At 46.7% G+C, this 24,898-nt stretch overlaps 1 protein-coding gene across 1 annotated transcript in view; it reads left to right on the top strand.

Moving 5' to 3' along the window:
* Positions 1-210: 210 nt before the first annotated feature.
* The window catches only part of BEST1 (bestrophin 1), a 38,038-nt gene continuing 13,350 nt past the window's right edge, over positions 211-24,898 (top strand). Inside the window, exons 1-4 of the mRNA XM_089655025.1 lie at positions 211-362; positions 6,391-6,485; positions 21,142-21,375; positions 24,642-24,796. Coding sequence (XP_089511151.1) covers positions 211-362; positions 6,391-6,485; positions 21,142-21,375; positions 24,642-24,796 — 636 coding nt within the window. The remainder of the gene's footprint in view (positions 363-6,390; positions 6,486-21,141; positions 21,376-24,641; positions 24,797-24,898) is intronic.

Raw genomic sequence — 24,898 nt, 5'->3', positions numbered from 1 at the left:
ATACTTTAATGTTCAAAAGGAGGCAATGGAAGCTTACACAAATAACTACCTTCTACCCTTTTACATGTAGCAGAGTACTTTTTGTAAATTTATTGTGATTTGTTTTAGAAAGTTTTCTTGGTAGAAATATTGAGAAAAACTTTCATGTTATCTCTTTGTATTACACAATATCATAATCACACCACCCTATTAACAGGATTATCTATAAACATGACGGTCACGTACAGTAATCGTGTGGCAGATGCTAAACTTGGCACTTTCTCTCGGTTGCTTCTTCGCTGGAGAGGCAGCATCTACAAATTATTATACAGGGAGTTCCTCATCTTCATCGGCTTCTACTTCATTATCAGTGTAACCTACAGGTATCTAACCCGCTATGCATTGTAGCATCTAAATGTAACAGATTTGTTTTTTAGAATGTATTTCTATATTATGTTCACAACTAAAAATAAAAAATGTATTTCTTTGTGGCCAGGAAATTGTGAAATATTGAATATGATGTAGCGCAGACCCCTGACAGGCCCAATTAATTTGTCCAAGGTTCTCTTCCCTACAGGGTGTGTCTTTTTAGGATTCAATGCTTGTTGAACTTGGATGTGGTGCAAGGTGGGTTTTGGGATACTCCGAATTCAGTGCACTAAGAAAGCAGAGGACACTCTTTGCCTTGTCTACGCTCTTCAGGACAATACCCATCTTGGTAGATGATAGGAGTTTAAGCAACTCTGGGACTTTACTGGTACTTGGATACCTCCATTCGATACTGGCCAGACACTTGTGTGAACTACCAGGCCAGATTCTCAGTGAACCCCCTTTGAATTTGCTTCAGCTCCTATCTGAAGGTAGGCCCCCCAACTCTCCCTGAACTGAAACCTTGATGAACTCCTGCCACTAGGGCAACAGCCCTTCAGGCTGGGGTCTTCTCAACTGAACAGGAACCCTGCTGCTCCAGGCCCCAGACTCTCTATACACTCTTCATCCATCTACCAGACATCCCCCAGTTATTGGCTGAGACCATGTATATATTCGGGCCCAAGGTCTGCCTCTGCCAACCCACTACATTCTAGAATCCAATAGAAGGCAAGGGGAAGCAGTTGAGCCTGCAGCTAGTGAAACCGTGAACAGAAAAAAATAATCATACACCGCTCCAATGATTACAGAGAGCTAAAGAACTACATTTACCTGAATCTTTCTAGCAACCTATTGTAGGAGGGTGTTACAATGAATACTTCATATTTGCCATATTTTGCCAGCAAGTGGTGCACTTGAGGCAGTTAATTTCTGCTGAATCATTTACCTGCTATGCCGTGGTAGCCTGGTGCAATTTGACTTCCTGCTATTTAGTTCTCTTTATGACACATACAACTGATTGAATCAGAGAGCTACTCCAGAGAAGAGACACTGGTTTCTGGACCAGTGATATTAAAGAAAGAAGATGACACTATAGAGGTAGGACATAAGAATTATGGTTTGAGGTCAGTAGGATGCTTCCTGAGGTCACATTAAATGTGCTTCCTCCATTGTTACATGTTTTTGGCCACCTAGCCTTATATTATATATTTTTGTATTCTTCAAACATTGTTCCATTATTGCAGGTTTGAATAAAAGAAAATGATAAGCTAATAAAACAAGGAGCAGTGTACCACCTTCTATTATGACTTTCCGGTCTCAGGGAACCCGTGCTAGTAATTACCATATCTACAGCTCATCTGATGGTCAGATGGAAAGAATGCTACTCACATTTGTGATCAATAGGAACAATCCCCCCTTCCACGTAGTTAAAAGATCATTGGTGTTAGTGGTTACTTAGAGGCACAAATTTCTTATTGCTCACGAAATCCCTAGCAACCTCTGGAGCAATTTTAGGGTTTCATGGAGCCTTGGCTGAGAAAGGCTGGACCAGAGCATCATGAGCCTAAGAAGGTGATCCTACCACCCAGGGGAATACTGGGCTAGGGGTGGGACATTTGAGTATTAAAAATATTTTTGGGGTTGATGGACCTAAGTGGAGATACTTCACCATTGAGGCATTAATCAGAGGGGGATCTGCAGTCAGTGATACGTTCTGTTCCCTGTTAAGACCTGGTATCACACAAAAAGGAAAAAGTGTTATCCAGTAATGGATAACAACAAGAAAACAGCGCACAACTGCCCTACTGTAGCTCCATTTATTGATAGTTAATGTCATAAAACCAATTGCACTCACATGGTACACTAGAAATGAAGCACTTTCAATATGATAATCCTCTTCAACTCCTTTCCAGCATCAGTGGCATACTTCATGTGATGAGCTGATTAGTAAACAGCTCTCCCATCCTACTGAGTCCTAACGGAGCGTACCGCCTCTACTGCACATGCGCCTGGGCCAGCCGGAGCACACGCAGTGTTTACGCCTCTCTGCCCCGGAGAGGGGGAACGTCAGATGTGGTTGCTATAATGATGCGTTTCAGAGGTGTGGTATCCTTTGTCAAGATCCAAAAATACCAGGGACTTGTCACCGACTACATGTGTAAACTCTATGCCATATGTATTGCCACTTTACATGGTGGGAGTACCCAGGGTTTAGAACTTTTTGGGATAAAAGCTATCCCTATGTCAGTACCTGAGGGCGAGAGATTTTCCATATTATGTCAGCGTGAGGAATTCTGGATTTTCACACTGAACACAATGTCCCCCCAAGGGTTAAATGAGGAGCTTGAAATTAATTCCTTCATCTAACATTCATCAGTTAGGGTGCTATTGCGACTAGGCTCACCAGCCATGGCCATACGTTGCAGATTATGGAATTAGGACATAGATGGTATCAAAAAATCCCATTCATTTTTTATTCTAAGAATTTTTAATCTGTTATATACAGTACCTTTTTAGTGATAGGGTTATCTCTGGATAATTGATAGACATGTGCAAATGTGGGCTTTGTGTTTATGTGGGGCCCTTTTCTGAAAGTATTACGACTGAATTTTATTGTTAAATGTCTTTTATTGTAACTGTTATTATATCAGCAATATATTCCTTTAGGAGACTTGAACACTTGGTTGTTGTGGTCCCACCGTCGCCACCTTTAGAGGAGCCCTTTTAAGGTCCAAAGGAGGATCATAACCAGGGGCGGACTGACCATTTGGAAACTCGGGTACTGTCCAAGGGCCCAGGGTCAGTAGGGGGCCCCATGAGATGCCCCTGGTACCTTTTTCATAGGCTTTTTTGAGTTTGGGCAAGGACACAGGGGCCTCATGATCCCCTATTGCCCGGGGGCCCCATGAGTTGTCAATCTGCCCCTGATCATAACATACTATATATAAGGCTTTGAGTGTTGCAGGTAGGCCTGACTTGACAAAAGAGGCCACGCCTCCGACACACATCATCATAGCACATTCCCTTCTCTCCGGGGCAGAGAGACATAAACACCGAGCGTGCGCTGGTTGATCCAGGCGCATGAGAAGTAGCGGTGGTATGCTCTGCCAGGCCACTGAGGGGAGCTGTTTACTAACCAGGTCATCACATGAATTATGCCACTGATGCTGGAAAGGAGTTGAGGAGGATTATCATATTAGAAGTGCCTCAGTGTACCATGTGAGTGCAATTGGTTTCATGATTTTAACTATCAATAAATAGAGTTACACTAGGGCGGTTGTGCGCTCTCTGTTTTCTTGTTTTGTTATCCAGATCAATCTCGGCCACCCTGTGGAGCCATTGGAGAGATGAAATACCTTTCCCTTCATTCCCTGCATTACCAGTCTGAGAGTTTGACAGAAGATCAGCACAGTAGTGACTTTGTCTGTTTGTAAGTCTTCCAGTACTGACTTTCTTTGTGGCTCTCAAAGATCATGTGAACTAATACAAAGGAAGCTGATGCTGAAATATGTAAAAAGCTACACTATATTGCCAAAAGTATTGGCAATATTGGATTCAGGTGTTTCAATCATCTCCATGGCCACAGGTGTATAAAATCAAGCACCTAGGCATGCAGACTGCTTCTACAAACATTTGTGAAAGAATGGGTCACTCTCAGGAGCTCAGTGAATTCAAGCGTGGTACAGTGATAAGTTGCCACCTGTGCAATTAGTCCATCCGTGAAATTTCCTTTCTACTAAATACAGTATTCCATGGTCAACTGTTAGTGGTATTATAACAAAGTGGAAGCATCTGGGAAAAACAGAAAATCAGCCATAAAGTGGTAGGCCATGTAAAATGACAGAGCGGGGTCAGCGCATGCTGAAGCACACAGTGCATAGAAGTCGCCAACTTTCTGCAGAGTCAATAGCTGAAGGCCTCCAAATTTCAGGTGGCCTTCAGATTAGCACAACAGTGAATAGAGAGTTTCATGGAATGGGTTTCCATGACCCTGCAGCTGCATCCAAGCCTTACATCATCAAGTGTAATGCAAAGCGTCGGATGGAGTGGTGTAGAGCAGTGGAGACGTATTCTCTGGAGTGACGAATCAGGAGAACGGTACTTGCCTGACTGCATTGTGCCAAGTGTAAAGTTTGGTGGAGGGGGGATTATGGTGTGGGGCCGCTTTTCAGGGATTGGGCTTGGCCCTTTAGTTTCAGTGAAGGGAACTCTTAAGGCGTCAGCATACCAAGACATTTTGGACAATTTCATGCTCCCAACTTTGTGGGAACAGTTTGGGGATGGCCCCTTCCTGTTCCAATATGACTGCACACACTAGTGCTCAAACCAAGGTCCATAAAGACATGTATGAGCGAGTTTGGGCTTGAGGAACTTGACTGGCCTGCAGAGAGTCCTGACCTCAACCCGACAGATTACCTTTGGGATGAATTAGAGCGGAGACTACAAGCTAAGACTTCTTATCCGACATCAGTGCCTGACCTCACAAATGCACTTCTGGAAGAATTCCATTAAACATTCCCATAGACACAATCCTAAACCTTCATCCTTCCCAGAAGAGTTGAAGCTGTTACAGCTGCAAAGGGTGGACCAACTCAATATTGAACCCTACGGACTAAGACTGGGGCGCCATTAAAGTTAATGTGCGTGTAAATGCAGGCATCCCAATACTTTTGGCAATATAGTGTATGTCACAATTATTATTTTCACTCCATAGATTCATAAACCAACAAGGCAATGTTGATGTGTGAATCTATAAAATTAAACTAATATTTAAAATTTTTAAAAAATAAAAAAGTTATGTTGTAGACCCTGGTGGGTGGTGGGGAAGATGCATGGGTAGCAGAACACATCATCCCCAATCTATTGGTTAATTTACTTTAGCCACAGAAGTTTGTCCCTACCTTGTAAAGGCTAGTTGGTTGTGTTTGCACCCTATCCCAACTGTGCGAAAGGCTTCAATGTTGTAGACCCTAGTGGGTGGTGGGGGAGATGCATGGGTAGCCGAACACATCACCCCCAATCTATTGGTTAATTTACTTTAGCCACAGAAGTTTGTCCCTACCTTGTAAAGGCTAGTTGGTTGTGTTTGCACCCTATCCCAACTGTGCAAAAGGCTTCAATGTTGTAGACCCTAGTGGGTGGTGGAGGAGATGCATGGGTAGCAGAACACATCATCCCCAATCTATTGGTTAACTTACTTTAGCCACAGAAGTTTGTCCCTACCTTGTAAATGCTAATTGGTTGTGTTTGCACTCTGTCCCAACTGTGCGAAAGGCTTCAAGTTCTCCCCTGCCCTCACCTGAAAACAACTTAAAGCCCCAAAAACATGATAAGAATATTGGACTGCGATATACCAAACTAGTCTGAAAAATGTTCCCCTCCCATCTTACCACCTATTCTGACTAACCTGTGTAAGAAAGATCTGTATACTTAAGCCCCGTACAAACACTATGAGAATATCGGACGAATGATCGTCCGGTTTTTTTTGCACGCTAGTCTTATAACGAAAGTGAAGAGGTTACTAACATTATGAAAATTCTTGTACGACAGAAAATAAAAATGTGATGTAATGTATTTGTATTGTATTTTCAGATGAAAACTGTGTTGATTAAATGAAAATCGTATGATCTGGTACCATACGAGAAATATTTTCGTGCTTGTCCCTTCAAATAATTTTGGACAAAAGCTGTGTACTAATGATCAGATTTTCGTACCATCATTTCGAAAGCGATATTTTTTCGTACAATTTTCTGATCATGTGTACTAGGCATTAAAGCTAATGAGTTTTTCCAGGATTTATGACTTTTTTTTTCTTTTTATGCAGTCATAATAATTCGCTGCTATCATTAATGACAATATGTAAATGTATTTCAATCGCTCAAAATTAGTGACATTTGCAGGATACAAAAGACTTATAAAGGGGATGAGTAATAAGATTTTTGCAAGAACTGATGGAACGGTCATCCTACTGCAATTTACGCCTCTGCTCTCAATAATGAGTCACCTAGTCATGGAAGTGACGTCTTTCCATTTGTTCTACAGGCTCCTTCTCAATGAACAGCAAAGGATTCACTTTGAGAAGCTGGCACTTTACTGTAACAACTACGCAGAGCTGATTCCGGTATCGTTTGTTCTAGGTAGCACATATTTATTTATTTATTACAGGTACTTATATAGCGCTGTCAATTTACGCAGCGCTTTACATATATATTGTACATTCACATTGGTCCCTAACCCTCAAGGGGTGTACAATCTAAGGTCCCTAACTTACATTCATACATACACATACTAGGGCCAATTTAGACAGGATCCAATTAACCTACCAGCATGTCTTTGGAGTGTGGGAGGAAACCAGAGCACCCGGAGGAAACCCACACAGGCACAGGTAGAACATACAAACTCCAGGCAGGTGGTGCCGTGGTTGGGATTTGAACCAATGACCTTTAGTACTGCCAGGTGGAAGTGCTAACCATTCAGCTACTGTGCTGCCACACATAGATTTTTTGTTCAAATTCCCTATTTGTATTGCAATGATTATGATAGATTCTCACATGCTACACAAGCACATTATAAAGATGTTACATATTACAATCTACCCATACAATCTTGGTACAATCAACTTTAGAGTTACCCAAACTATGTAATATGAGGACCTGCTTAATTCCTTCCATTAATTTGTTTCCAACCAGGCAGGTCCTTGCATTACATAGTTGTTGGTAGATCTAAGTTTGTACAATCAGATTTTAACATGTGTGATGAGCTTTACAGAGATAGGAAGCTACAATTGAAAATTGCACATGCAGCCCCACCTGCTGACAGATATGATATCGTTGCACATCAGGGGCGTTTCATGAAATCAGTGGGCCTATGTGAATAATCATAAGTTGGGCCTCAAGCTTGATTTAAAAAAATGCTGTGTGTTTAGGGCCACAGCAAAGAGTGGGCATGGTTTTTATTGTGCCAGGGGCATTGCTAGGATTGTAAAGGACCTAGGGCACAATTGGGCAAGCCAAGCAAAAGAGTAACGTGGCACTTGTAGTGCACCATGACGAATAGTGGGTATGGCCTAATTGTGTTAACAGTGTGAGAGGCTTAAGGGCATGGTTAAATCAAACAAGGTCAGTCTGTACTCCAGTACAATCCCCCTATGTCAGTCTGTCCAGCAGTATAACTCTTCCCTCTCCCAGTATAATCCCCCCCAGATCAGTCTGTCCCCCAGTTTTTTTTCTACATCCCCCCAACTATATCTGTCGCCCTATATAATCCACCCAGGTCAATCTATCGCCCGGTATATTACACCCCCCCAGCTCAATATGTCCCCCAGTATAACATCCCCCCCCCCCCCCCCAGGTCAGTCTGTCTCCCAGTACCTCCCCTTGGTTGGTCTGTCCCCAGTATTATCCCCAGGTAACTCTGTCCCCATTATAATCCCCCCAGGTCAGTCTGTCCCCCAGTTTCATTCTTCCCCCACCCCCCAGGTCAATCTGTCCTCCAGTATAATCCCCCCAGGTCAGTCTGTCCCCAGTACAATCCTTCTCCAAGGTCAATGTATCCCCCACTATAATCCACCCCAGGTCAGTCTGTCCACCACTATAATCCTTTTCCCCCAGGTCAATCTGTCCCCCAGTACAATCTCTTCAGGTCAGTCTGTCCTCTAGTATAATCCCCCTCAATACATTCCCCCCACCCAAGGTCAGTCAGACTGACCTAGGGGGATTGTACTGGGGAACAGACTAACCTCCAGTACAATCCCTGCAAAAGTTGCAGAAATGTTTATCAATTCACTGTTTTTTCTAAAAATAACCCATTATTAGTACACAAAAAACACACAGCATAATTTACAAAATTAATGTTAAATGCCTAGAAAGGCCTTGTTCACATGGGGTGTACTAAAGCGCACTCCCATGTGAGGGCCGTGTTTACATGCATGGGGATGTACAGGTGTTCCGTGCATCCCTGTGCAGGCTGTTCTATTCATGTCAATTGGGATGCAGCGGCTGCACAGACACAGTTGTTGCTCCCAATCTGACATCTATATGGGTGCACAGCCCCGAACACAGACAGTGTGAGTTCAGAAACATGTACCCGCACCAACACAAATGTCTAGGGAAGAGCTGTGGCTGTGTCCTTGCAGCTGCTGCTTCCCAATTGACATCAATGGGACTATCTGTATGGGGATGCATGGAACATCTGTGAATCTGTGCATCCCCGTACGCACAACACTACCTGCCTAGTGTCATACGATTGCTTTCATTCTCTCTGTAATCAATCAGCTTGTGGGAAGATCACTTCATGTGTATGGCTGGTGTTTTGGGCGTGTATGACAGTATACTTCAATCTAATATTGTTCCTTCAGCCTGTGTTCTAAAACTGCATAGTCATGGGTTCATTCTATAATCAGATCTTTCCTGTTCTTTTGTTTTCATGCTATTTCTGATCTCTAAATAACACCATTGTAGCATACATTATACTTATCACATGTGTAATTGTCATTACAGGGTTGCGTAAGCAAACTATGGCTCTTGGTAAACACTGCTGCCTACACATGAATGAGAGGTTTAAACAGGTTTAAAATCAGATTATAGTCTTAACAATGTTTAATGATGCTGTTCTGCATGAAAGAATATTTATAGCTTCTGGATATTTGTGTTACATACTCACAGTGATTGTGTCTGTTTGCATTATGATTATAAGTCACATAAGCTGCACAACGTATCATCAATAGCAAGGAATGATGAAAGCTTTGTCCTTCATTTCAGAAATAAATGGGCTAATAAATATAAGCATGCATATAAAAGATCACTACCTCATCTATGATAAAGAGACTATCCTATAATAATTGCTGAGATTTGCTAACATTGTTGTTATTGCTTATAAGAATCCCTTAAGCCAGGCATCATTATGATGGACCGTGGTCCAGATCCGGACCAAGTCAGTGTCCCATCCGGACCACTGTGGTCTCCCCATTTAGGAACAGCCTCTTCCCTGGCCTCTGCGGCTGTCCTTCTCACAGCAGAGTGGAGAGTGGGAGGCAAGATAGTCCTTAAAGCAGACTTAAAGCAGAGCTCTACCCAAAAGCAGAAGTCCCGCTTTAAGGACTGCTCTCCCACTCTCCATTAAGGATTGGCACCTTTGGGGGCGGAGGGGAGCGTGTACCTGAATTTGGCAGGTACCCGCTTTCACTTCTGGTCCAATCACCTAGTGGAAGGTGTCCACCCTCCCTCCCTCCCTGTAGTCTTTTGGGACACGTGACAGGTCCCAGAAGACTACAGGACCATTCATGAAGCGCAGTGCTACTCGTGCATGCGCAGTAGGTACCCGGCTATGAAGCCGCAAGCTATCACAGCCGGGTGCCCACAATGAAGATGCCAGCGTCCCGGAATACAGGAGGGCCAGTAAAACTGGCTGCGGGGGAAACGCCATGGGACCGAGGGACAGGTGAGTGGCTGTTTTTTAAAAGTCAGCAGCTACAGTTTTTGTAGCTGCTGACTTTTATTTTTGACAGCGTGAGTGGAACTCCACTTTAATGGAGGGTAGGAGCCAGGGGCAGACTGACAACTCATGGGGCCCCTGGGCAATAGGGGATCATGGGGCCCCTGTGTCCTCACCCAAAAAAGCCTATGAAAAAGCCAATGAAAGGTACCAGGGGCATCTCATGAGGCCCCCTACTGACCCCAGGAAGTGCCCTAGTGTTCAAATGGTCAGTCCGCCCCTGGTAGGAGCATGAGCGGCAACCGTTAACGTTTCAAGCTAACCAGCAGGTGATTGGTTGCTAGGATGCAAGGTGGTCCGAGAGAACAATCAGCAGCCTGTTAATACGAAAAGTTAACTCCAGCAGCTCACACTCCTGCCCTCCATCCAGAGCTGTCCTGCCTCCCACTCTATTGTGTGCCCATGTAAGGTAGGAGAGTGAAGGAAGGGAGAGGACATACAGTTGTGTCCAAAATTATTCAACCCCCACTGAAATTGAGTGTTTTGGCCAGTTTGACATTGCTTTTGATCATTCAGTCATCTTGCTTACATTTACATTAAAGAGGCACTTGTAGGTCAGACAAATATAACATAACAGTTATAATGAAATAACCACAAATGTCTTTTCTGTGCTCACAGCATTATCAGTTTTATTCAACCCCCAAGTGACATTCAATCTTAGTACTTAGTACAGCATCCTTTTACAGTTATAACAGCTTTTAAACGTGAAGCATAGCTTGACACAAGTGTCTTGCAGCGATCTACGGGTATCTTCGCCCATTCTTCATGGGCAAAGGCCTCCAGTTCAGTCACATTCTTAGGCTTGCGCACTGCAACTGCTTTCTTTAAGTCCCACCAGAGGTTCTCAATCGGATTTAAGTCTGGTGACTGCGATGGCCACTCCAAAATGTTCCAGCCTTTCCTCTGCAACCATGCTCTAGTGGACTTGGAGGTATGCTTGGGATCATTGTCCTGTTGAAAGGTCCAACGTCTCCCAAGCCTCAGGTGTGTGACGGACTGCATCACGTTTCCATCCAATATCTCCTGGTACTGAAGAGAATTCATGGTACCTTGCACACGCTGAAGCTTCCCTGTACCTGCAGAAGCAAAACAGCCCCAAAGCATGATTGACCCTCCACCATGCTTCACAGTAGGCAAGGTGTTCTTTTCATCATAGGCCTTGTTCTTCCTCCTCCAAACATAGCGTTGATCCATGGGCCCAAACAGTTCTAATTTTGTTTCATCAGTCCACAGAACACTATCCCACAACTTTTGTGGTTTGTCCACATGGCTTTTGGCATACTGCAGTCGACTCTTCTTATTCTTTGGAGACAGCAAGGGGGTACGCCTGGGAGTTCTGGCACGGAGGCCTTCATTACGCAGTGTGCGTCTTATTGTCTGGGCTGAAACTTCTGTACCCACATCTGACAAATCTTTTCTCAGTTCCTCAGCAGTCACACGGGGACTTCTCTCCACTCTACGCTTCAGGTAGCGCACAGCAGTCGAAGTCAGCATCTTCTTTCTGCCACGACCAGGTAGCGTTTCAACAGTGCCCTTTGCCTTGAATTTGCGAATGATGCTTCCTAAGGTGTCTCTTGGTATGTTTAACATCTTTGCAATCTTCTTATAGCCATTGCCCTTCCTGTGAAGAGAAATCACCTCTTCTCTTGTCTTCCTGGACCATTCTCTTGCCTTCACCATGTTTGTAACCACACCAGTAAATGTCTAGAAGGAGCTGAGTATCACAGTCATTTTAAAGCTGCCTAATTGGTGCTTATTATGCTTGATTGCTGCTCGGTGACATCCACAGGTGTTTTCAATACCTGATGGAAAGCACCTGTATGAACCTCTGTTCTTCAGAGTGGTAGTCTTTAAGGGGTTGAATAATTGTGGCAATGAAGAAACCACATAAGAACCATTTACTACTGTATTACATAAACAATTGATGTCATTTTAGTTGCATTTGGGTAGTTACAACGTCCTTGTAGGATTTGATTCTGAATACAATTCCAAATGTACACTATAGTCCCTAAACCCCTTTACAGCATTGGGGGTTGAATAATTTTGGACACAACTGTAGCTGGCATGGCATTTATAGGGGCAGAGGATGTGTGGGCGGATGGTGATGTGAAGGGGGCAGAGGACACTGCTGTTGGGGGGTGATGTGAAAGAGGCAAAGGACACCACTGTAAAGGAGAAACTGTGACACCAAGTAGGGGATGGTGATGTAAAGGGGGGATTGACAACTGAAGGGGGGATCGAGAACACTGATGTAAGAATAGGATTGTGATATAAGAGGAAGAGGGCTGTGATGTGAATCATTGTAGAAATATACTATTCAGACCTCGGCTGGAAGAAAATTTTACTGAATCGACCTTCATGAATTTTATTTCAGTGCCCCTGCCTTAAACTTTCCCAGGTAATCTAAAGGGGTTTTAAAGCCATTTTTATAGTTTTCAGTAAAGTGTAAAAGTGTTAGAGACATAGCCAAGTTTTTGTTTTTATCCCTACTGGGGGATGGCCCTTCCTTTTAGTCCTTGTAACTAGAGATGAGCGAATCGAACTTGGCGAAGTGGAATTCGTTTCGAATATTGGGAAATATTCGATTCGCGCTGAATCTGAAAATTAGCAGACTTCGGATGCGCGAATCAAAATTTTCCAAAAATGGCGGCGACATGTGTGGCGACGGAGCGGGGATCTCTGGGAAGGCGCGCAGACAAGGCGCGCTGACCCATAATGCATTCATTCATGTCATGTGATCGCATTAGCCAATCAGCAGCCAGCCAGCCAGCACTGTGTAATGGTCGAGCTATAAATTGCGGCCATCTTAGAATTCTCCATTAGCCTCCGGTCATTCAAGAGAGACAGACCTCTCTGTATTAGGGACAGAGTTAGGGCCAAAGAGACTTTAGGGCCACAGAATCGTTACTTAGGGACACAGAATTGTTACTCAGGGACACAGAATTGTTACTCAGGGACACAGAACTGTTACTCAGGGACACAGAATTGTTACTCAGGGACAGACACAGAATTGTTACTGAGGGACACAGAATTGTTACTGAGGGACACAGAATTGTTACTGAGGGACACAGAATTGTTACCCAGGGACACAGAATTGTTACTCAGGGACACAGAACTGTTACTCAGGGACACAGAACTGTTACTCAGGGACACAGAATTGTTACTCAGGGACAGACACAGAATTGTTACTGAGGGACACAGAATTGTTACTGAGGGACACAGAATTGTTACTGAGAGACACAGAATTGTTACTCAGGGACAGACACAGAATTGTTACTGAGGGACACAGAATTGTTACTGAGGGACACAGAATTGTTACTGAGGGACACAGAATTGTTACTCAGGGACACAGAATTGTTACTCAGGGACACAGAACTGTTACTCAGGGACAGACAGAATTGTTATTCAGGGACACAGAACTGTTACTCAGGGACACAGAATTGTTACTCAGGGACAGACACAGAATTGTTACTGAGGGACACAGAATTGTTACTGAGGGACACAGAATTGTTACTCAGGGACAGACACAGAATTGTTGCTGAGGGACACAGAATTGTTACTGAGGGACACAGAATTGTTACTCAGGGACACAGAATTGTTACTCAGGGACACAGAACTGTTACTCAGGGACACATAATTGTTACTCAGGGACACAGAACTGTTACTCAGGGACACAGAATTGTTACTCAGGGACACAGAACTGTTACTCAGGGACACAGAATTGTTACTCAGGGACAGACACAGAATTGTTACTGAGGGACACAGAATTGTTACTGAGGGACACAGAATTGTTACTCAGGGACACAGAATTGTTACTCAGGGACACAGAACTGTTACTCAGGGACACAGAATTGTTACTCAGGGACACAGAACTGTTACTCAGGGACACAGAATTGTTACTCAGGGACACAGAACTGTTACTCAGGGACAGACACAGAATTGTTACTGAGGGACACAGAATTGTTACTGAGGGACACAGAATTGTTACTCAGGGACAGACACAGAATTGTTACTGAGGGACACAGAATTGTTACTGAGGGACACAGAATTGTTACTCAGGGACACAGAATTGTTACTCAGGGACACAGAACTGTTACTCAGGGACACAGAACTGTTACTCAGGGACACAGAATTGTTACTCAGGGACAGACACAGAATTGTTACTGAGGGACACAGAATTGTTACTCAGGGACACAGAATTGTTACTCAGGGACACAGAATTGTTACTCAGGGACACAGAACTGTTACTCAGGGACACAGAATTGTTACTCAGGGACACAGAACTGTTACTCAGGGACACAGAATTGTTACTCAGGGACAGACACAGAATTGTTACTGAGGGACACAGAATTGTTACTGAGGGACACAGAATTGTTACTGAGGGACACAGAATTGTTACTCAGGGACAGACACAGAATTGTTACTGAGGGACACAGAATTGTTACTGAGGGACACAGAATTGTTACTCAGGGACACAGAATTGTTACTCAGGGATAGACACAGAATTGTTACTCAGGGACACAGAATTGTTACTCAGGGACACAGAATTGTTACTCAGGGACACAGAATTGTTACTCGGGGACACAGAATTGTTACTCAGGGACACAGAATTGTTACTCAGGGACAGACACAGAATTGTTACTCAGGGACACAGAATTGTTACTCAGGGACACAGAATTGTTAATGAGGGACACAGAATCGTTACTCAGGGACACAGAATTGTTACTCAGGGACACAGAATTGTTACTCAGGGACACAGAACTGTTACTCAGGGACACAGAATTGTTACTCAGGGACACAGAACTGTTACTCAGGGACACAGAATTGTTACTCAGGGACAGACACAGAATTGTTACTGAGGGACACAGAATTGTTACTGAGGGACACAGAATTGTTACTCAGGGACAGACACAGAATTGTTACTGAGGGACACAGAATTGTTACTGAGGGACACAGAATTGTTACTCAGGGACAGACACAGAATTGTTACTCAGGGACACAGAATCGTTACTCAGGGACACAGAATCGTTGAATTAAAGAGTATGTCAGACAACACGCAGAGGAGTGGCAGAGGAGGCAATGTTTCAGGAGCGAGCAGACGTGGCAGCAGAGGAAGGGGTCGAGGCAGCACTAGTCGCAGCCAGAGGCCAGTGCTCCCGGTGTCATCCAGCGGTCGTGTCTCCACCGACAACCCTGCCATCATCGATTGGTTGGCTCGGTCGTCTTCCTCTTCCCAGGTCACCTCTGACACCTACAGCCAACGGTCGGTGGGTACGTCAGACACAACCGTTAGTTGGCATGGCCCGGGAGCAAGCCCACTGAAATCACGTGTCCTCTACCTGCCCTGTCCTTTGGTGTTCCCTCACCAAGCAAAGTATCGCATGCTGTGGGCTCAGCCCCACTGTACAGTGAGGAAGAGCTAACAGAGGGCGGTCAGGAACGGGGGGAGACATCCGCCTCTTCAGCAGCCAGGTGAAGAAGTACTGGCGAGGAGAGTGGCTCGGTAGCCGGTCTAGAGACAGGTCTGTCTTCTGACCCACACGCAGCCGAGGGGGCTAGTAGTGAGGCGGAGACCCTAATTGATGATGATGAGGCTGATCGCACTTGGCAGCCTCGTCGTCATCAGGCTATTGCTTCCGCATCATCAGGAGAAGAGGGTGCCAGCTTGGCAGCAAGCAAAACAGTCGGTGGGTTGCCCAGGAGGCAGCAGGGTCGCAGCAGTGTCAGTGGAGGCAAACGGCCACGGAGTAGAGCACCAGCTCCACTGCAGCCTACCACCACGGCCAGTAGTGGTGCCGGTGTGCACGGAGGAAGTAGCAGTCAGCCAGTGAGGAGTAGCGGGGGCAAAGTTTCCTACTCGGCGGTGTGGCAATTTTTCGTCAAGCCGCCCGAGGAAGTAAACGTAGCCGTATGTCGACTATGTGGCCAGAAAGTCAAGCGTGGCCAGGGGGCCCATGTCTCCATCGCCACACTCAGCCATATGCCACTTTCAGGTCTCCTCACACTGCTGGTGGGTTCCATTTTGTCATAGGGTGCTGGCAGATTACGGGCCTCCCATTGCTGCTGCCAGGCCCGTAATCTGTCATGGGCCCCTGTACCGCCTCCTCATGCTGCTGCCAGGTCCAGAGTGTCTCATGGGTCCCTGTACGGCCTCCCATTGCTGCTGTCTCCATCGCCACACTCTGCCATGTGCCACTTTCAGGTCTCCTCACACTGCTGGTGGGTTCCATTTTGTCATAGGGTGCTGGCAGATTACGGGCCTCCCATTGCTGCTGCCAGGCCCGTAATCTGCCTTGGGCCCCTGTACCGCCTCCTCATGCTGCTGCCAGGCCCGTAATCTGTCATGGGTCCCTGTACGGCCTCCCATTGCTGCTGTCTCCATCGCCACACTCTGCCATGTGCCACTTTCAGGTCTCCTCACACTGCTGGTGGGTTCCATTTTGTCATAGGGTGCTGGCAGATTACGGGCCTCCCATTGCTGCTGCCAGGCCCATAATCTGTCATGGGCCCCTGTACCGCCTCCTCATGCTGCTGCCAGGCCCGTAATCTGTCATGGGTCCCTGTACGGCCTCCCATTGCTGCTGTCTCCATCGCCACACTCTGCCATGTGCCACTTTCAGGTCTCCTCACACTGCTGGTGGGTTCCATTTTGTCATAGGGTGCTGGCAGATTACGGGCCTCCCATTGCTGCTGCCAGGCCCGTAATCTGTCATGGGCCCCTGTACCGCCTCCTCATGCTGCTGCCAAGCCCGTAATCTGTCATGGGTCCCTGTACGGCCTCCCATTGCTGCTGTCTCCATCGCCACACTCTGCCATGTGCCACTTTCAGGTCTCCTCACACTGCTGGTGGGTTCCATTTTGTCATAGGGTGCTGGCAGATTACAGGCCTCCCATTGCTGCTGCCAGGCCCGTAATCTGCCATGGGCCCCTGTACCGCCTCCTCATGCTGCTGCCAGGTCCAGAGTCTCTCATGGGTCCCTGTACGGCCTCCCATTGCTGCTGTCTCCATCGCCACACTCTGCCATGTGCCACTTTCAGGTCTCCTCACACTGCTGGTGGGTTCCATTTTGTCATAGGGTGCTGGCAGATTACGGGCCTCCCATTGCTGCTGCCAGGCCTGTAATCTGCCATGGGCCCCTGTACCGCCTCCTCATGCTGCTGCCAGGCCCGTAATCTGTCATGGGTCCCTGTACGGCCTCCCATTGCTGCTGTCTCCATCGCCACACTCTGCCATGTGCCACTTTCAGGTCTCCTCACACTGCTGGTGGGTTCCATTTTGTCATAGGGTGCTGGCAGATTACGGGCCTCCCATTGCTGCTGCCAGGCCCGTAATCTGTCATGGGCCCCTGTACCGCCTCCTCATGCTGCTGCCAGGCCCGTAATCTGTCATGGGTCCCTGTACGGCCTCCCATTGCTGCTGTCTCCATCGCCACACTCTGCCATGTGCCACTTTCAGGTCTCCTCACACTGCTGGTGGGTTCCATTTTGTCATAGGGTGCTGGCAGATTACGGGCCTCCCATTGCTGCTGCCAGGCCCGTAATCTGTCATGGGCCCCTGTACCGCCTCCTCATGCTGCTGCCAGGCCCTTAATCTGTCATGGGCCCCTGTACGGCCTCCTCATGCTGCTGCCAGGTCCAGAGTGTGTCATGGGTCCCTGTACGGCCTCCCATTGCTGCTGTCTCCATCGCCACACTCTGCCATGTGCCACTTTCAGGTCTCCTCACACTGCTGGTGGGTTCCATTTTGTCATAGGGTGCTGGCAGATTACGGGCCTCCCATTGCTGCTGCCAGGCCCGTAATCTGCCATGGGCCCCCGTACCGACTCCTTATGCTGTGACGTTGCAACAAGGTGGAATTCAACCCTACATATGTTAGACCGCCTTTACGAACAGCGAAAGGCCATCACCGATTTCCTGATTTTACAAGCGGATAAAGGTACTCCCCTGTGTAACTTAGATGTCAGCCATTGGCAGCTCATGCGTGACACCTGCCGCTTGCTCAGGCCCTTTGAGGAGGCCACGCTATTCGTGAGTCGGCAGGACTATGGGATGAACGACGTCATTCCTCTGTTGCACGTCCTGGAACAAATGCTGTTAACAATGGCTGGTCAGGGTGCGGTAGACATGGCGCACAGATCTCAACACCACATGACCCCTGTGGGGGCAGGACAGGAAGAAGAGGAGGAGGTAGAGGAGGACATTGGTGCTCAGGAATTATTGAGTGAAATGGGTGGTTTTTCCACTCAGCGGACAGGAGTGGAGGAGCAGGAGCATCTGGTAGAGGAGGAGGAGGAGGAGACAGAGGACCCAGACGCACCGTGGCAGTATGCTGTGGAGATGGAGGCAGGGAGTCCCTCGCATTCCTTGGCACAAATGGCCCATAGCATGCTCGGTTGCTTGCGTAGCGACAGCCGAATAATAACCATCAGACAGAGGGATGACTTTTGGCTGTCCACCTTGTTGGACCCTCGCTACCGTTCAAAAATGGTGGCCTTTTTCACACCTGCTGAGAGGGAGGCCAAAATAACGTACTATAAAAACCACCTATGTAGTCAGTTGGTCTCTGCCTTTCTGCGCCAACGTCCATCCTCAGACACTGTGGGCCCTGTGCGCTCGCGTTCCGCTGCCATGGCAGCAGGGGAGGGGTGGGGTGGTAGGAGCAGTGGCAGCTCCACCAGCAGCGGCTGCCTCAGTCTGCAGTCGATGATGAGTAGCTTTCTTCACCAGCGCAGTGAGGAAACTACTAACCAGCCGCAGCAGCAGCATCAGGTGGACCTGGAGCAGGACCTCAAACAACAGGCTTGGGCCTACTTGGACAGCACCCTGCCAACCGAGGTAGACAATCCCCTTGACTACTGGGCAACGAAACTTGACCTTTGGCCCCAACTAGCTGAATTTGCCCTTGAAAGGCTGTCATGCCCGGCCAGTAGCGTGGCATCGGAGCGCGTGTTTAGTGCGGCAGGAGGTATTGTAACTCCGCGGAGGACACGACTGTCCACCCAAAGTGTGGAGAGACTCACGTTTGTGAAAATGAATCAGGCGTGGATTAGTCTGGATTTCAAACCACCAGTTCCTGACACAACTGACTAAATCCGCCATGAATCATGCCCCAAACATGTTATTATTTTTAACATAGGCCTCTGTATGGCCTTCAATTTAAGCTGCTTACGCTTCGCCACTCTGCCATGGGCCCCTGTACCGTCTCCTCTTGCTGCTGCCAGGTCCAGAGTGTCTCATGGGTCCCTGTACGGCCTCCCATTGCTGCTGTCTCCATCGCCACACTCTGCCATGTGCCACTTTCAGGTCTCCTCACACTGCTGGTGGGTTCCATTTTGTCATAGGGTGCTGGCAGATTACGGGCCTCCCATTGCTGCTGCCAGGCCCGTAATCTGCCATGGGCCCCCGTACCGCCTCCTCATGCTGCTGCCAGGTCCAGAGTGTCTCATGGGTCCCTGTACGGCCTCCCATTGCTGCTGTCTCCATCGCCACACTCTGCCATGTGCCACTTTCAGGTCTCCTCACACTGCTGGTGGGTTCCATTTTGTCATAGGGTGCTGGCAGATTACGGGCCTCCCATTGCTGCTGCCAGGCCCGTAATCTGCCATGGGCCCCCGTACCGCCTCCTCATGCTGCTGCCAGGTCCAGAGTGTCTCATGGGTCCCTGTACGGCCTCCCATTGCTGCTGTCTCCATCGCCACACTCTGCCATGTGCCACTTTCAGGTCTCCTCACACTGCTGGTGGGTTCCATTTTGTCATAGGGTGCTGGCAGATTACGGGCCTCCCATTGCTGCTGCCAGGCCCGTAATCTGCCATGGGCCCCCGTACCGCCTCCTCATGCTGCTGCCAGGTCCAGAGTGTCTCATGGGTCCCTGTACGGCCTCCCATTGCTGCTGTCTCCATCGCCACACTCTGCCATGTGCCATTTTCAGGTCTCCTCACACTGCTGGTGGGTTCCATTTTGTCATAGGGTGCTGGCAGATTACGGGCCTCCCATTGCTGCTGCCAGGCCCGTAATCTGCCATGGGCCCCCATACCGCCTCCTCATGCTGCTGCCAGGTCCAGAGTCTCTCATGGGTCCCTGTACGGCCTCCCATTGCTGCTGTCTCCATCGCCACACTCTGCCATGTGCCACTTTCAGGTCTCCTCACACTGCTGGTGGGTTCCATTTTGTCATAGGGTGCTGGCAGATTACGGGCCTCCCATTGCTGCTGCCAGGCCCGTAATCTGCCATGGGCCCCCGTACCGCCTCCTCATGCTGCTGCCAGGTCCAGAGTCTCTCATGGGTCCCTGTACGGCCTCCCATTGCTGCTGTCTCCATCGCCACACTCTGCCATGTGCCACTTTCAGGTCTCCTCACACTGCTGGTGGGTTCCATTTTGTCATAGGGTGCTGGCAGATTACGGGCCTCCCATTGCTGCTGCCAGGCCCGTAATCTGTCATGGGCCCCTGTACCGCCTCCTCATGCTGCTGCCAGGTGCAGAGTGTGTCATGGGTCCCTGTACGGCCTCCCATTGCTGCTGTCTCCATCGCCACACTCTGCCATGTGCCACTTTCAGGTCTCCTCACACTGCTGGTGGGTTCCATTTTGTCATATGGTGCTGTATGGCCTCCCATTGCTGCTGCCTCCACCGCCACACTGTGGCTCCACACTCTGGTTTTGGCCCCGTGACTGCCCAAATGAGTGAAGTGTGCGGTGATTCTAAGATCGACGGCACTCATCTGCATGTCATACTGACTGACAGTATTATTTCTCTTCCCCAGAAGACTCCAAGGGCATTTAAATTAAAGGTACAGTGTTCTGCACTAATATAAAGGCTCTCTGAAGCCTAGAAACACCCTTTTTATAAGTTAAATTCGCAGCGAATATATTCGACTCGAATCGAATTTATTCCGCAAATTCGCCGAATCAGCCGAATCGAATTTTTGAATACTTCGCTCATCTCTACTTGTAACCATTGTTACTGCCAATCACAGCAACCACATGAAAGTCTGTCCTGACCCCAGCGTAAAGATCCAGTTAAAGGGCCACCTGGAGGGGGTGGAAATTGATTTTCAACCTTATAATGTCAATAAAGTTGCCACTTTGTTAAAATATTAGCCTTTTAATAGCTCTATCCAATAAATAACATTGGCATCAATGTCCATTTTTCCTGACCAAATCTTTCACTGCAAATGTTGCAGTTAGTGGTTGAACTAAGGATCCTGCCTCTCCACTGAACATCCAAACACATTCTGCCTGTATTGTTTTGTATCACAATGCTTTAGCAGTTCCATACCTGTTTCCTTTTTCTTCCTATTAGGTTTCTATGTCACCCTGGTGGTTTCCCGATGGTGGGCCCAGTATGAGAGTGTGCCATGGTTAGACCGTATCATGTGCTTGGTGTCCAGTAATGTACATGGCACAGATGAGCGAGGGAGGATGCTGCGACGGACTCTTATGCGTTACGCCAGCCTCAGTGGTGTTCTGATACTGCGTTCAATCAGCACTGCTGCTTACAAGAGATTCCCTACCCTGCAGCATGTTGTCAATGCTGGTAAGTATCAATGGACTAGGTTCCAGCTTTCAATCCAAACTAGACTATCAAAGGAAACTTATTTACATACAATAGAATTAGGCCTGGAATTGTGGAATATCTTAATAAACCAGAGCTTATCATATCAGATTGATACTTTTATTTTATCATCACTTATGTTTCTCAAGTTATGGATATAGGGAGGTGCTCTTGGAAATACAGGTACTTAGGTAAAATTGTCCATGGCAGGAATGCCAGACTGGTGTTTTATGGGTCCCCTACTACCCTCCCTCCTCTTTTTTGTGTTCCTCAGTGGTGTAAGGATTTGATAAGTTACATTTACTTACATACAGATACTTTTATGGCCCAATTTTTCTTGGATTAAATATTGCAAGCTGCAGTTTTAACTATAATGTTAAATTCTGACGTGGCATCATATTTTTCTGGAATTAAGGAGGTGCAGCCCTCAGAGAAGATCTAATGCACCCTGTCCGTCCGTCCCCCATCACTCAAACACACACACTAGGTATAATTCAGCCCATTTAAAGATTTAATCCTCTCTGGCGATGGGCCCTATGCTGTCCCTCCTCTGGAACCTGTCAAGAGGGTTCCTGTCCCTAACCTAGCCACACGCTGAATGAACACCAACTGATGCGATCCAAGGCTTTTTATAAGCTCTGCCCTCACTAAAGATGGTCACAGAGGTCACCAGGGTGGCAGTATCCAATCGGACAGCAGCTCACCCAATGACACGTCCGGAGGCCTAGGACAAATGAAATTTCCTCCTGTCCTCCACTCCCCCTGCAAGGTGGATGCAACAGTGTTACCTGTGTAGGAAGGTCAACCTGCACCTGCCTACAAATGATCTTCCCAAATCTAGAATTACATTTTTTTAGGTTTACTGTTGCTGTCTGAGGCTAAGTTCACACCCATGCAGTTTGCGTTTGATCCGTTTCTGCAGTGCTTTTTGCGGGGCGTTTTTGCACGTGTTTTCAATGCGTTTTTGTTTATTTATTTTTTTGGCCAACTTGTTGCTAGGCAGATTCAAAATGTAAAAAGCATCAAAAAAGGTTTAAAACCACACACAAAACGCAGCACTTACATTTTAAATGCGGTTCCATTGAAGTCTATTGGACTAATGCAAACTGCTATGGCAAAAGAAGTCCCTAACCCTTTCCAAAAAATGTGCCTGCAAAAAAGTGCATAGATGTGAACGTGAGCCTTAGGAAATGATGATAAATGGCATATACTTTATTCCTGCAAAATGCAAAATGCATAAAAAAAACACACAGGTGTGAACCTGGCCTGAGTCCTCATCAACGAGATCTCCCCTTACTTCCTGACCCAGTGACAAGGGGGTTAAAAAAGACAGAAAGTGGCGGGAAATCTCTCCAAGGGGACCGAGTGAAAAGAAAAACTTTGTTTAAAGTGTTACTAAACTCAACCGTAAAATCAGTCTGTATATGCAGTAAAGCATGCTTGTTATACTCACTGTGGAACCTAAGGGGTTAATCCTCCATATTGTGTAAAAAGAATGTTTGATCCTGTCTTCTTGATCCTCCCCTTCTTCTACTGTCCCCATTTCATCTGCTAATAGAACAGAGGTTGGGGACAAGCTTCACATGCTCATTTTGGCACGTATTGCTAGAGTTTTGTTTTTTTCTTGGGAGGATGCATTTGATCAGCACACAGCCAATCAGCACTGTCCAGACAGAGAGTCAGGGGTCCTGCAGCCTCATGGGGGAGAATGAAAACTCCTCCTACAAGCTTTAACCAGTGCTCTGCTGGGCACTGATAGAAGTCAACACAGAGGACAAGGGGGCACTCTTTACGTCTGGAGGGAAAGAAATGTAATCTCTAAACACGGAAAGGTTTCTTCACAGTGAGAGCTGTGAAAATGTGGAATAGACTCCCTCAAGAGTTGGTTATGGCCAGCTCAGTGGATTGCTTCAAAAAAGGCCTGGATTCTTTCTTAGATACACAGAATATAACTGGATACTATCATTTATAGGTAAAGTTGATCCAGGGAACATCCTTCCTGAGGAATCAGGAAGGAATTTTTTTCCCAGCAGGAGCAAATTGGATCATGCTTTGCTGGGGTTTTTTTGCCTTCCTCTGGATCAACTGTGGGTATAAGATTATAACTTTTTTTTTTTTCCTGTGGTTGAACTGGATGGACTTTTGTCTTTTTTCAGCCGGACTAACTATGTAACTAGGTAAGTCACAAGACTGCTATATACTGCTGATGAAAAAAAGGTATTTAGCAGTTTACATTTACTAAAATAATTGCATGACTGTGTACTGTGGAAGACCAGATATAGTAAATGAAAAGTCCTGGGTTTAGTAACACTTTAAAGGATAGGTTCACACATAGCAACATGTGACACCCATATTTAGGGTGTAATATGTAACATACTGCTAAGTACCATTACCAGGGGCAGACTGACCATTTGGAAACTCAGGCACTGCCCGAGGGCCCGGAGTCAGTAGGGGGCCCCATGAGATGCCCCTTGTACCTTTTTCATAGGCTTTTTTGAGTTTGGGCAAGGACACAGGGGCCCCATGATCCCCTATTGCCCGGGGGCCCCATGAGTTGTCAATCCGCCTCTGACCATTACCCACCACCTTCCTGGCAGCAGGCAGAGATTCCTTTCCCTGTGAATGAATAAACTACAAGTCCCATCTTCCACCGCAGCAGAAAGACCTGTAGTTTTAAATGGACTATGGGGACTCTGATCAGGGCCCTTGTAGTCCATTGAAACTTCCTGCAGATCAGTAACTGGCAGCCTGTATGGGGGTAAGGGCAGACAGATGTAGAAAGTGTGTGCAGGAGCCTGACATTGTACCCGAGATCCAATAATGGTGGGTGCAATGCTTTAAAGGCTCCTGTGTTAAAAAATAATAAATGCACATATTTTTTTTTACCTGCAAAAATATGTGCATTTATTATTTTTCTTTAAAAAAGGAGATCTTAGCCTTTAAAAGCTTGGAGAATAGATGTGACATCTGTGAGGTTTTTATTGCTTTCCATTTTTCTTTTCTTCACTTCTTATCCTCCAGACACACAAGGAAGTGAGAGATAAGCACTTTAATGTGGTGGGCATGATGATAAAAACCTGGCAGTGGTTTCAACCCTTCTGTACGTTTTTGGCTAAAGTTCTGCTTTACATTTATATTGATAAGCAGCTTTTAAATCCACTGAATAATAATATCCTGTGTTTGCTGCTGATAGGTGGACTTTTCTTTATTGACAGGAACTTTATGTTTCTCATGTTTGCTGACCATAGGTTTCATGACACCATGTGAACGTGTGAAATTTGAAGCTATTTCTTCTCCCCATAATAAGTTCTGGATTCCATGTGTCTGGTTTGCCAATCTGGCGGTGACAGCGAGGACAGAAGGACGAATCCGTGATGGTTTTGTGTTGCACCTCATCCTGAATGTGAGACGGTGAATCATGTGTGCCATAATAGATCATGTTACCTATGTGTGCAATGAAAGGTCAGATATGAAGGGCTTTCATTATACTGCATATAGATCCTGA

This window comes from Staurois parvus, unplaced genomic scaffold (genome assembly GCF_062004578.1).
Source record: "Staurois parvus isolate SC_StPar_1 unplaced genomic scaffold, SC_StPar_1.0 ptg000818l, whole genome shotgun sequence".
Classification (NCBI taxonomy): Eukaryota; Metazoa; Chordata; class Amphibia; order Anura; family Ranidae; genus Staurois; species Staurois parvus.
Note: the sequence above shows the minus strand (reverse complement) of the source record. Positions and strands in the feature narration are given on the sequence as shown.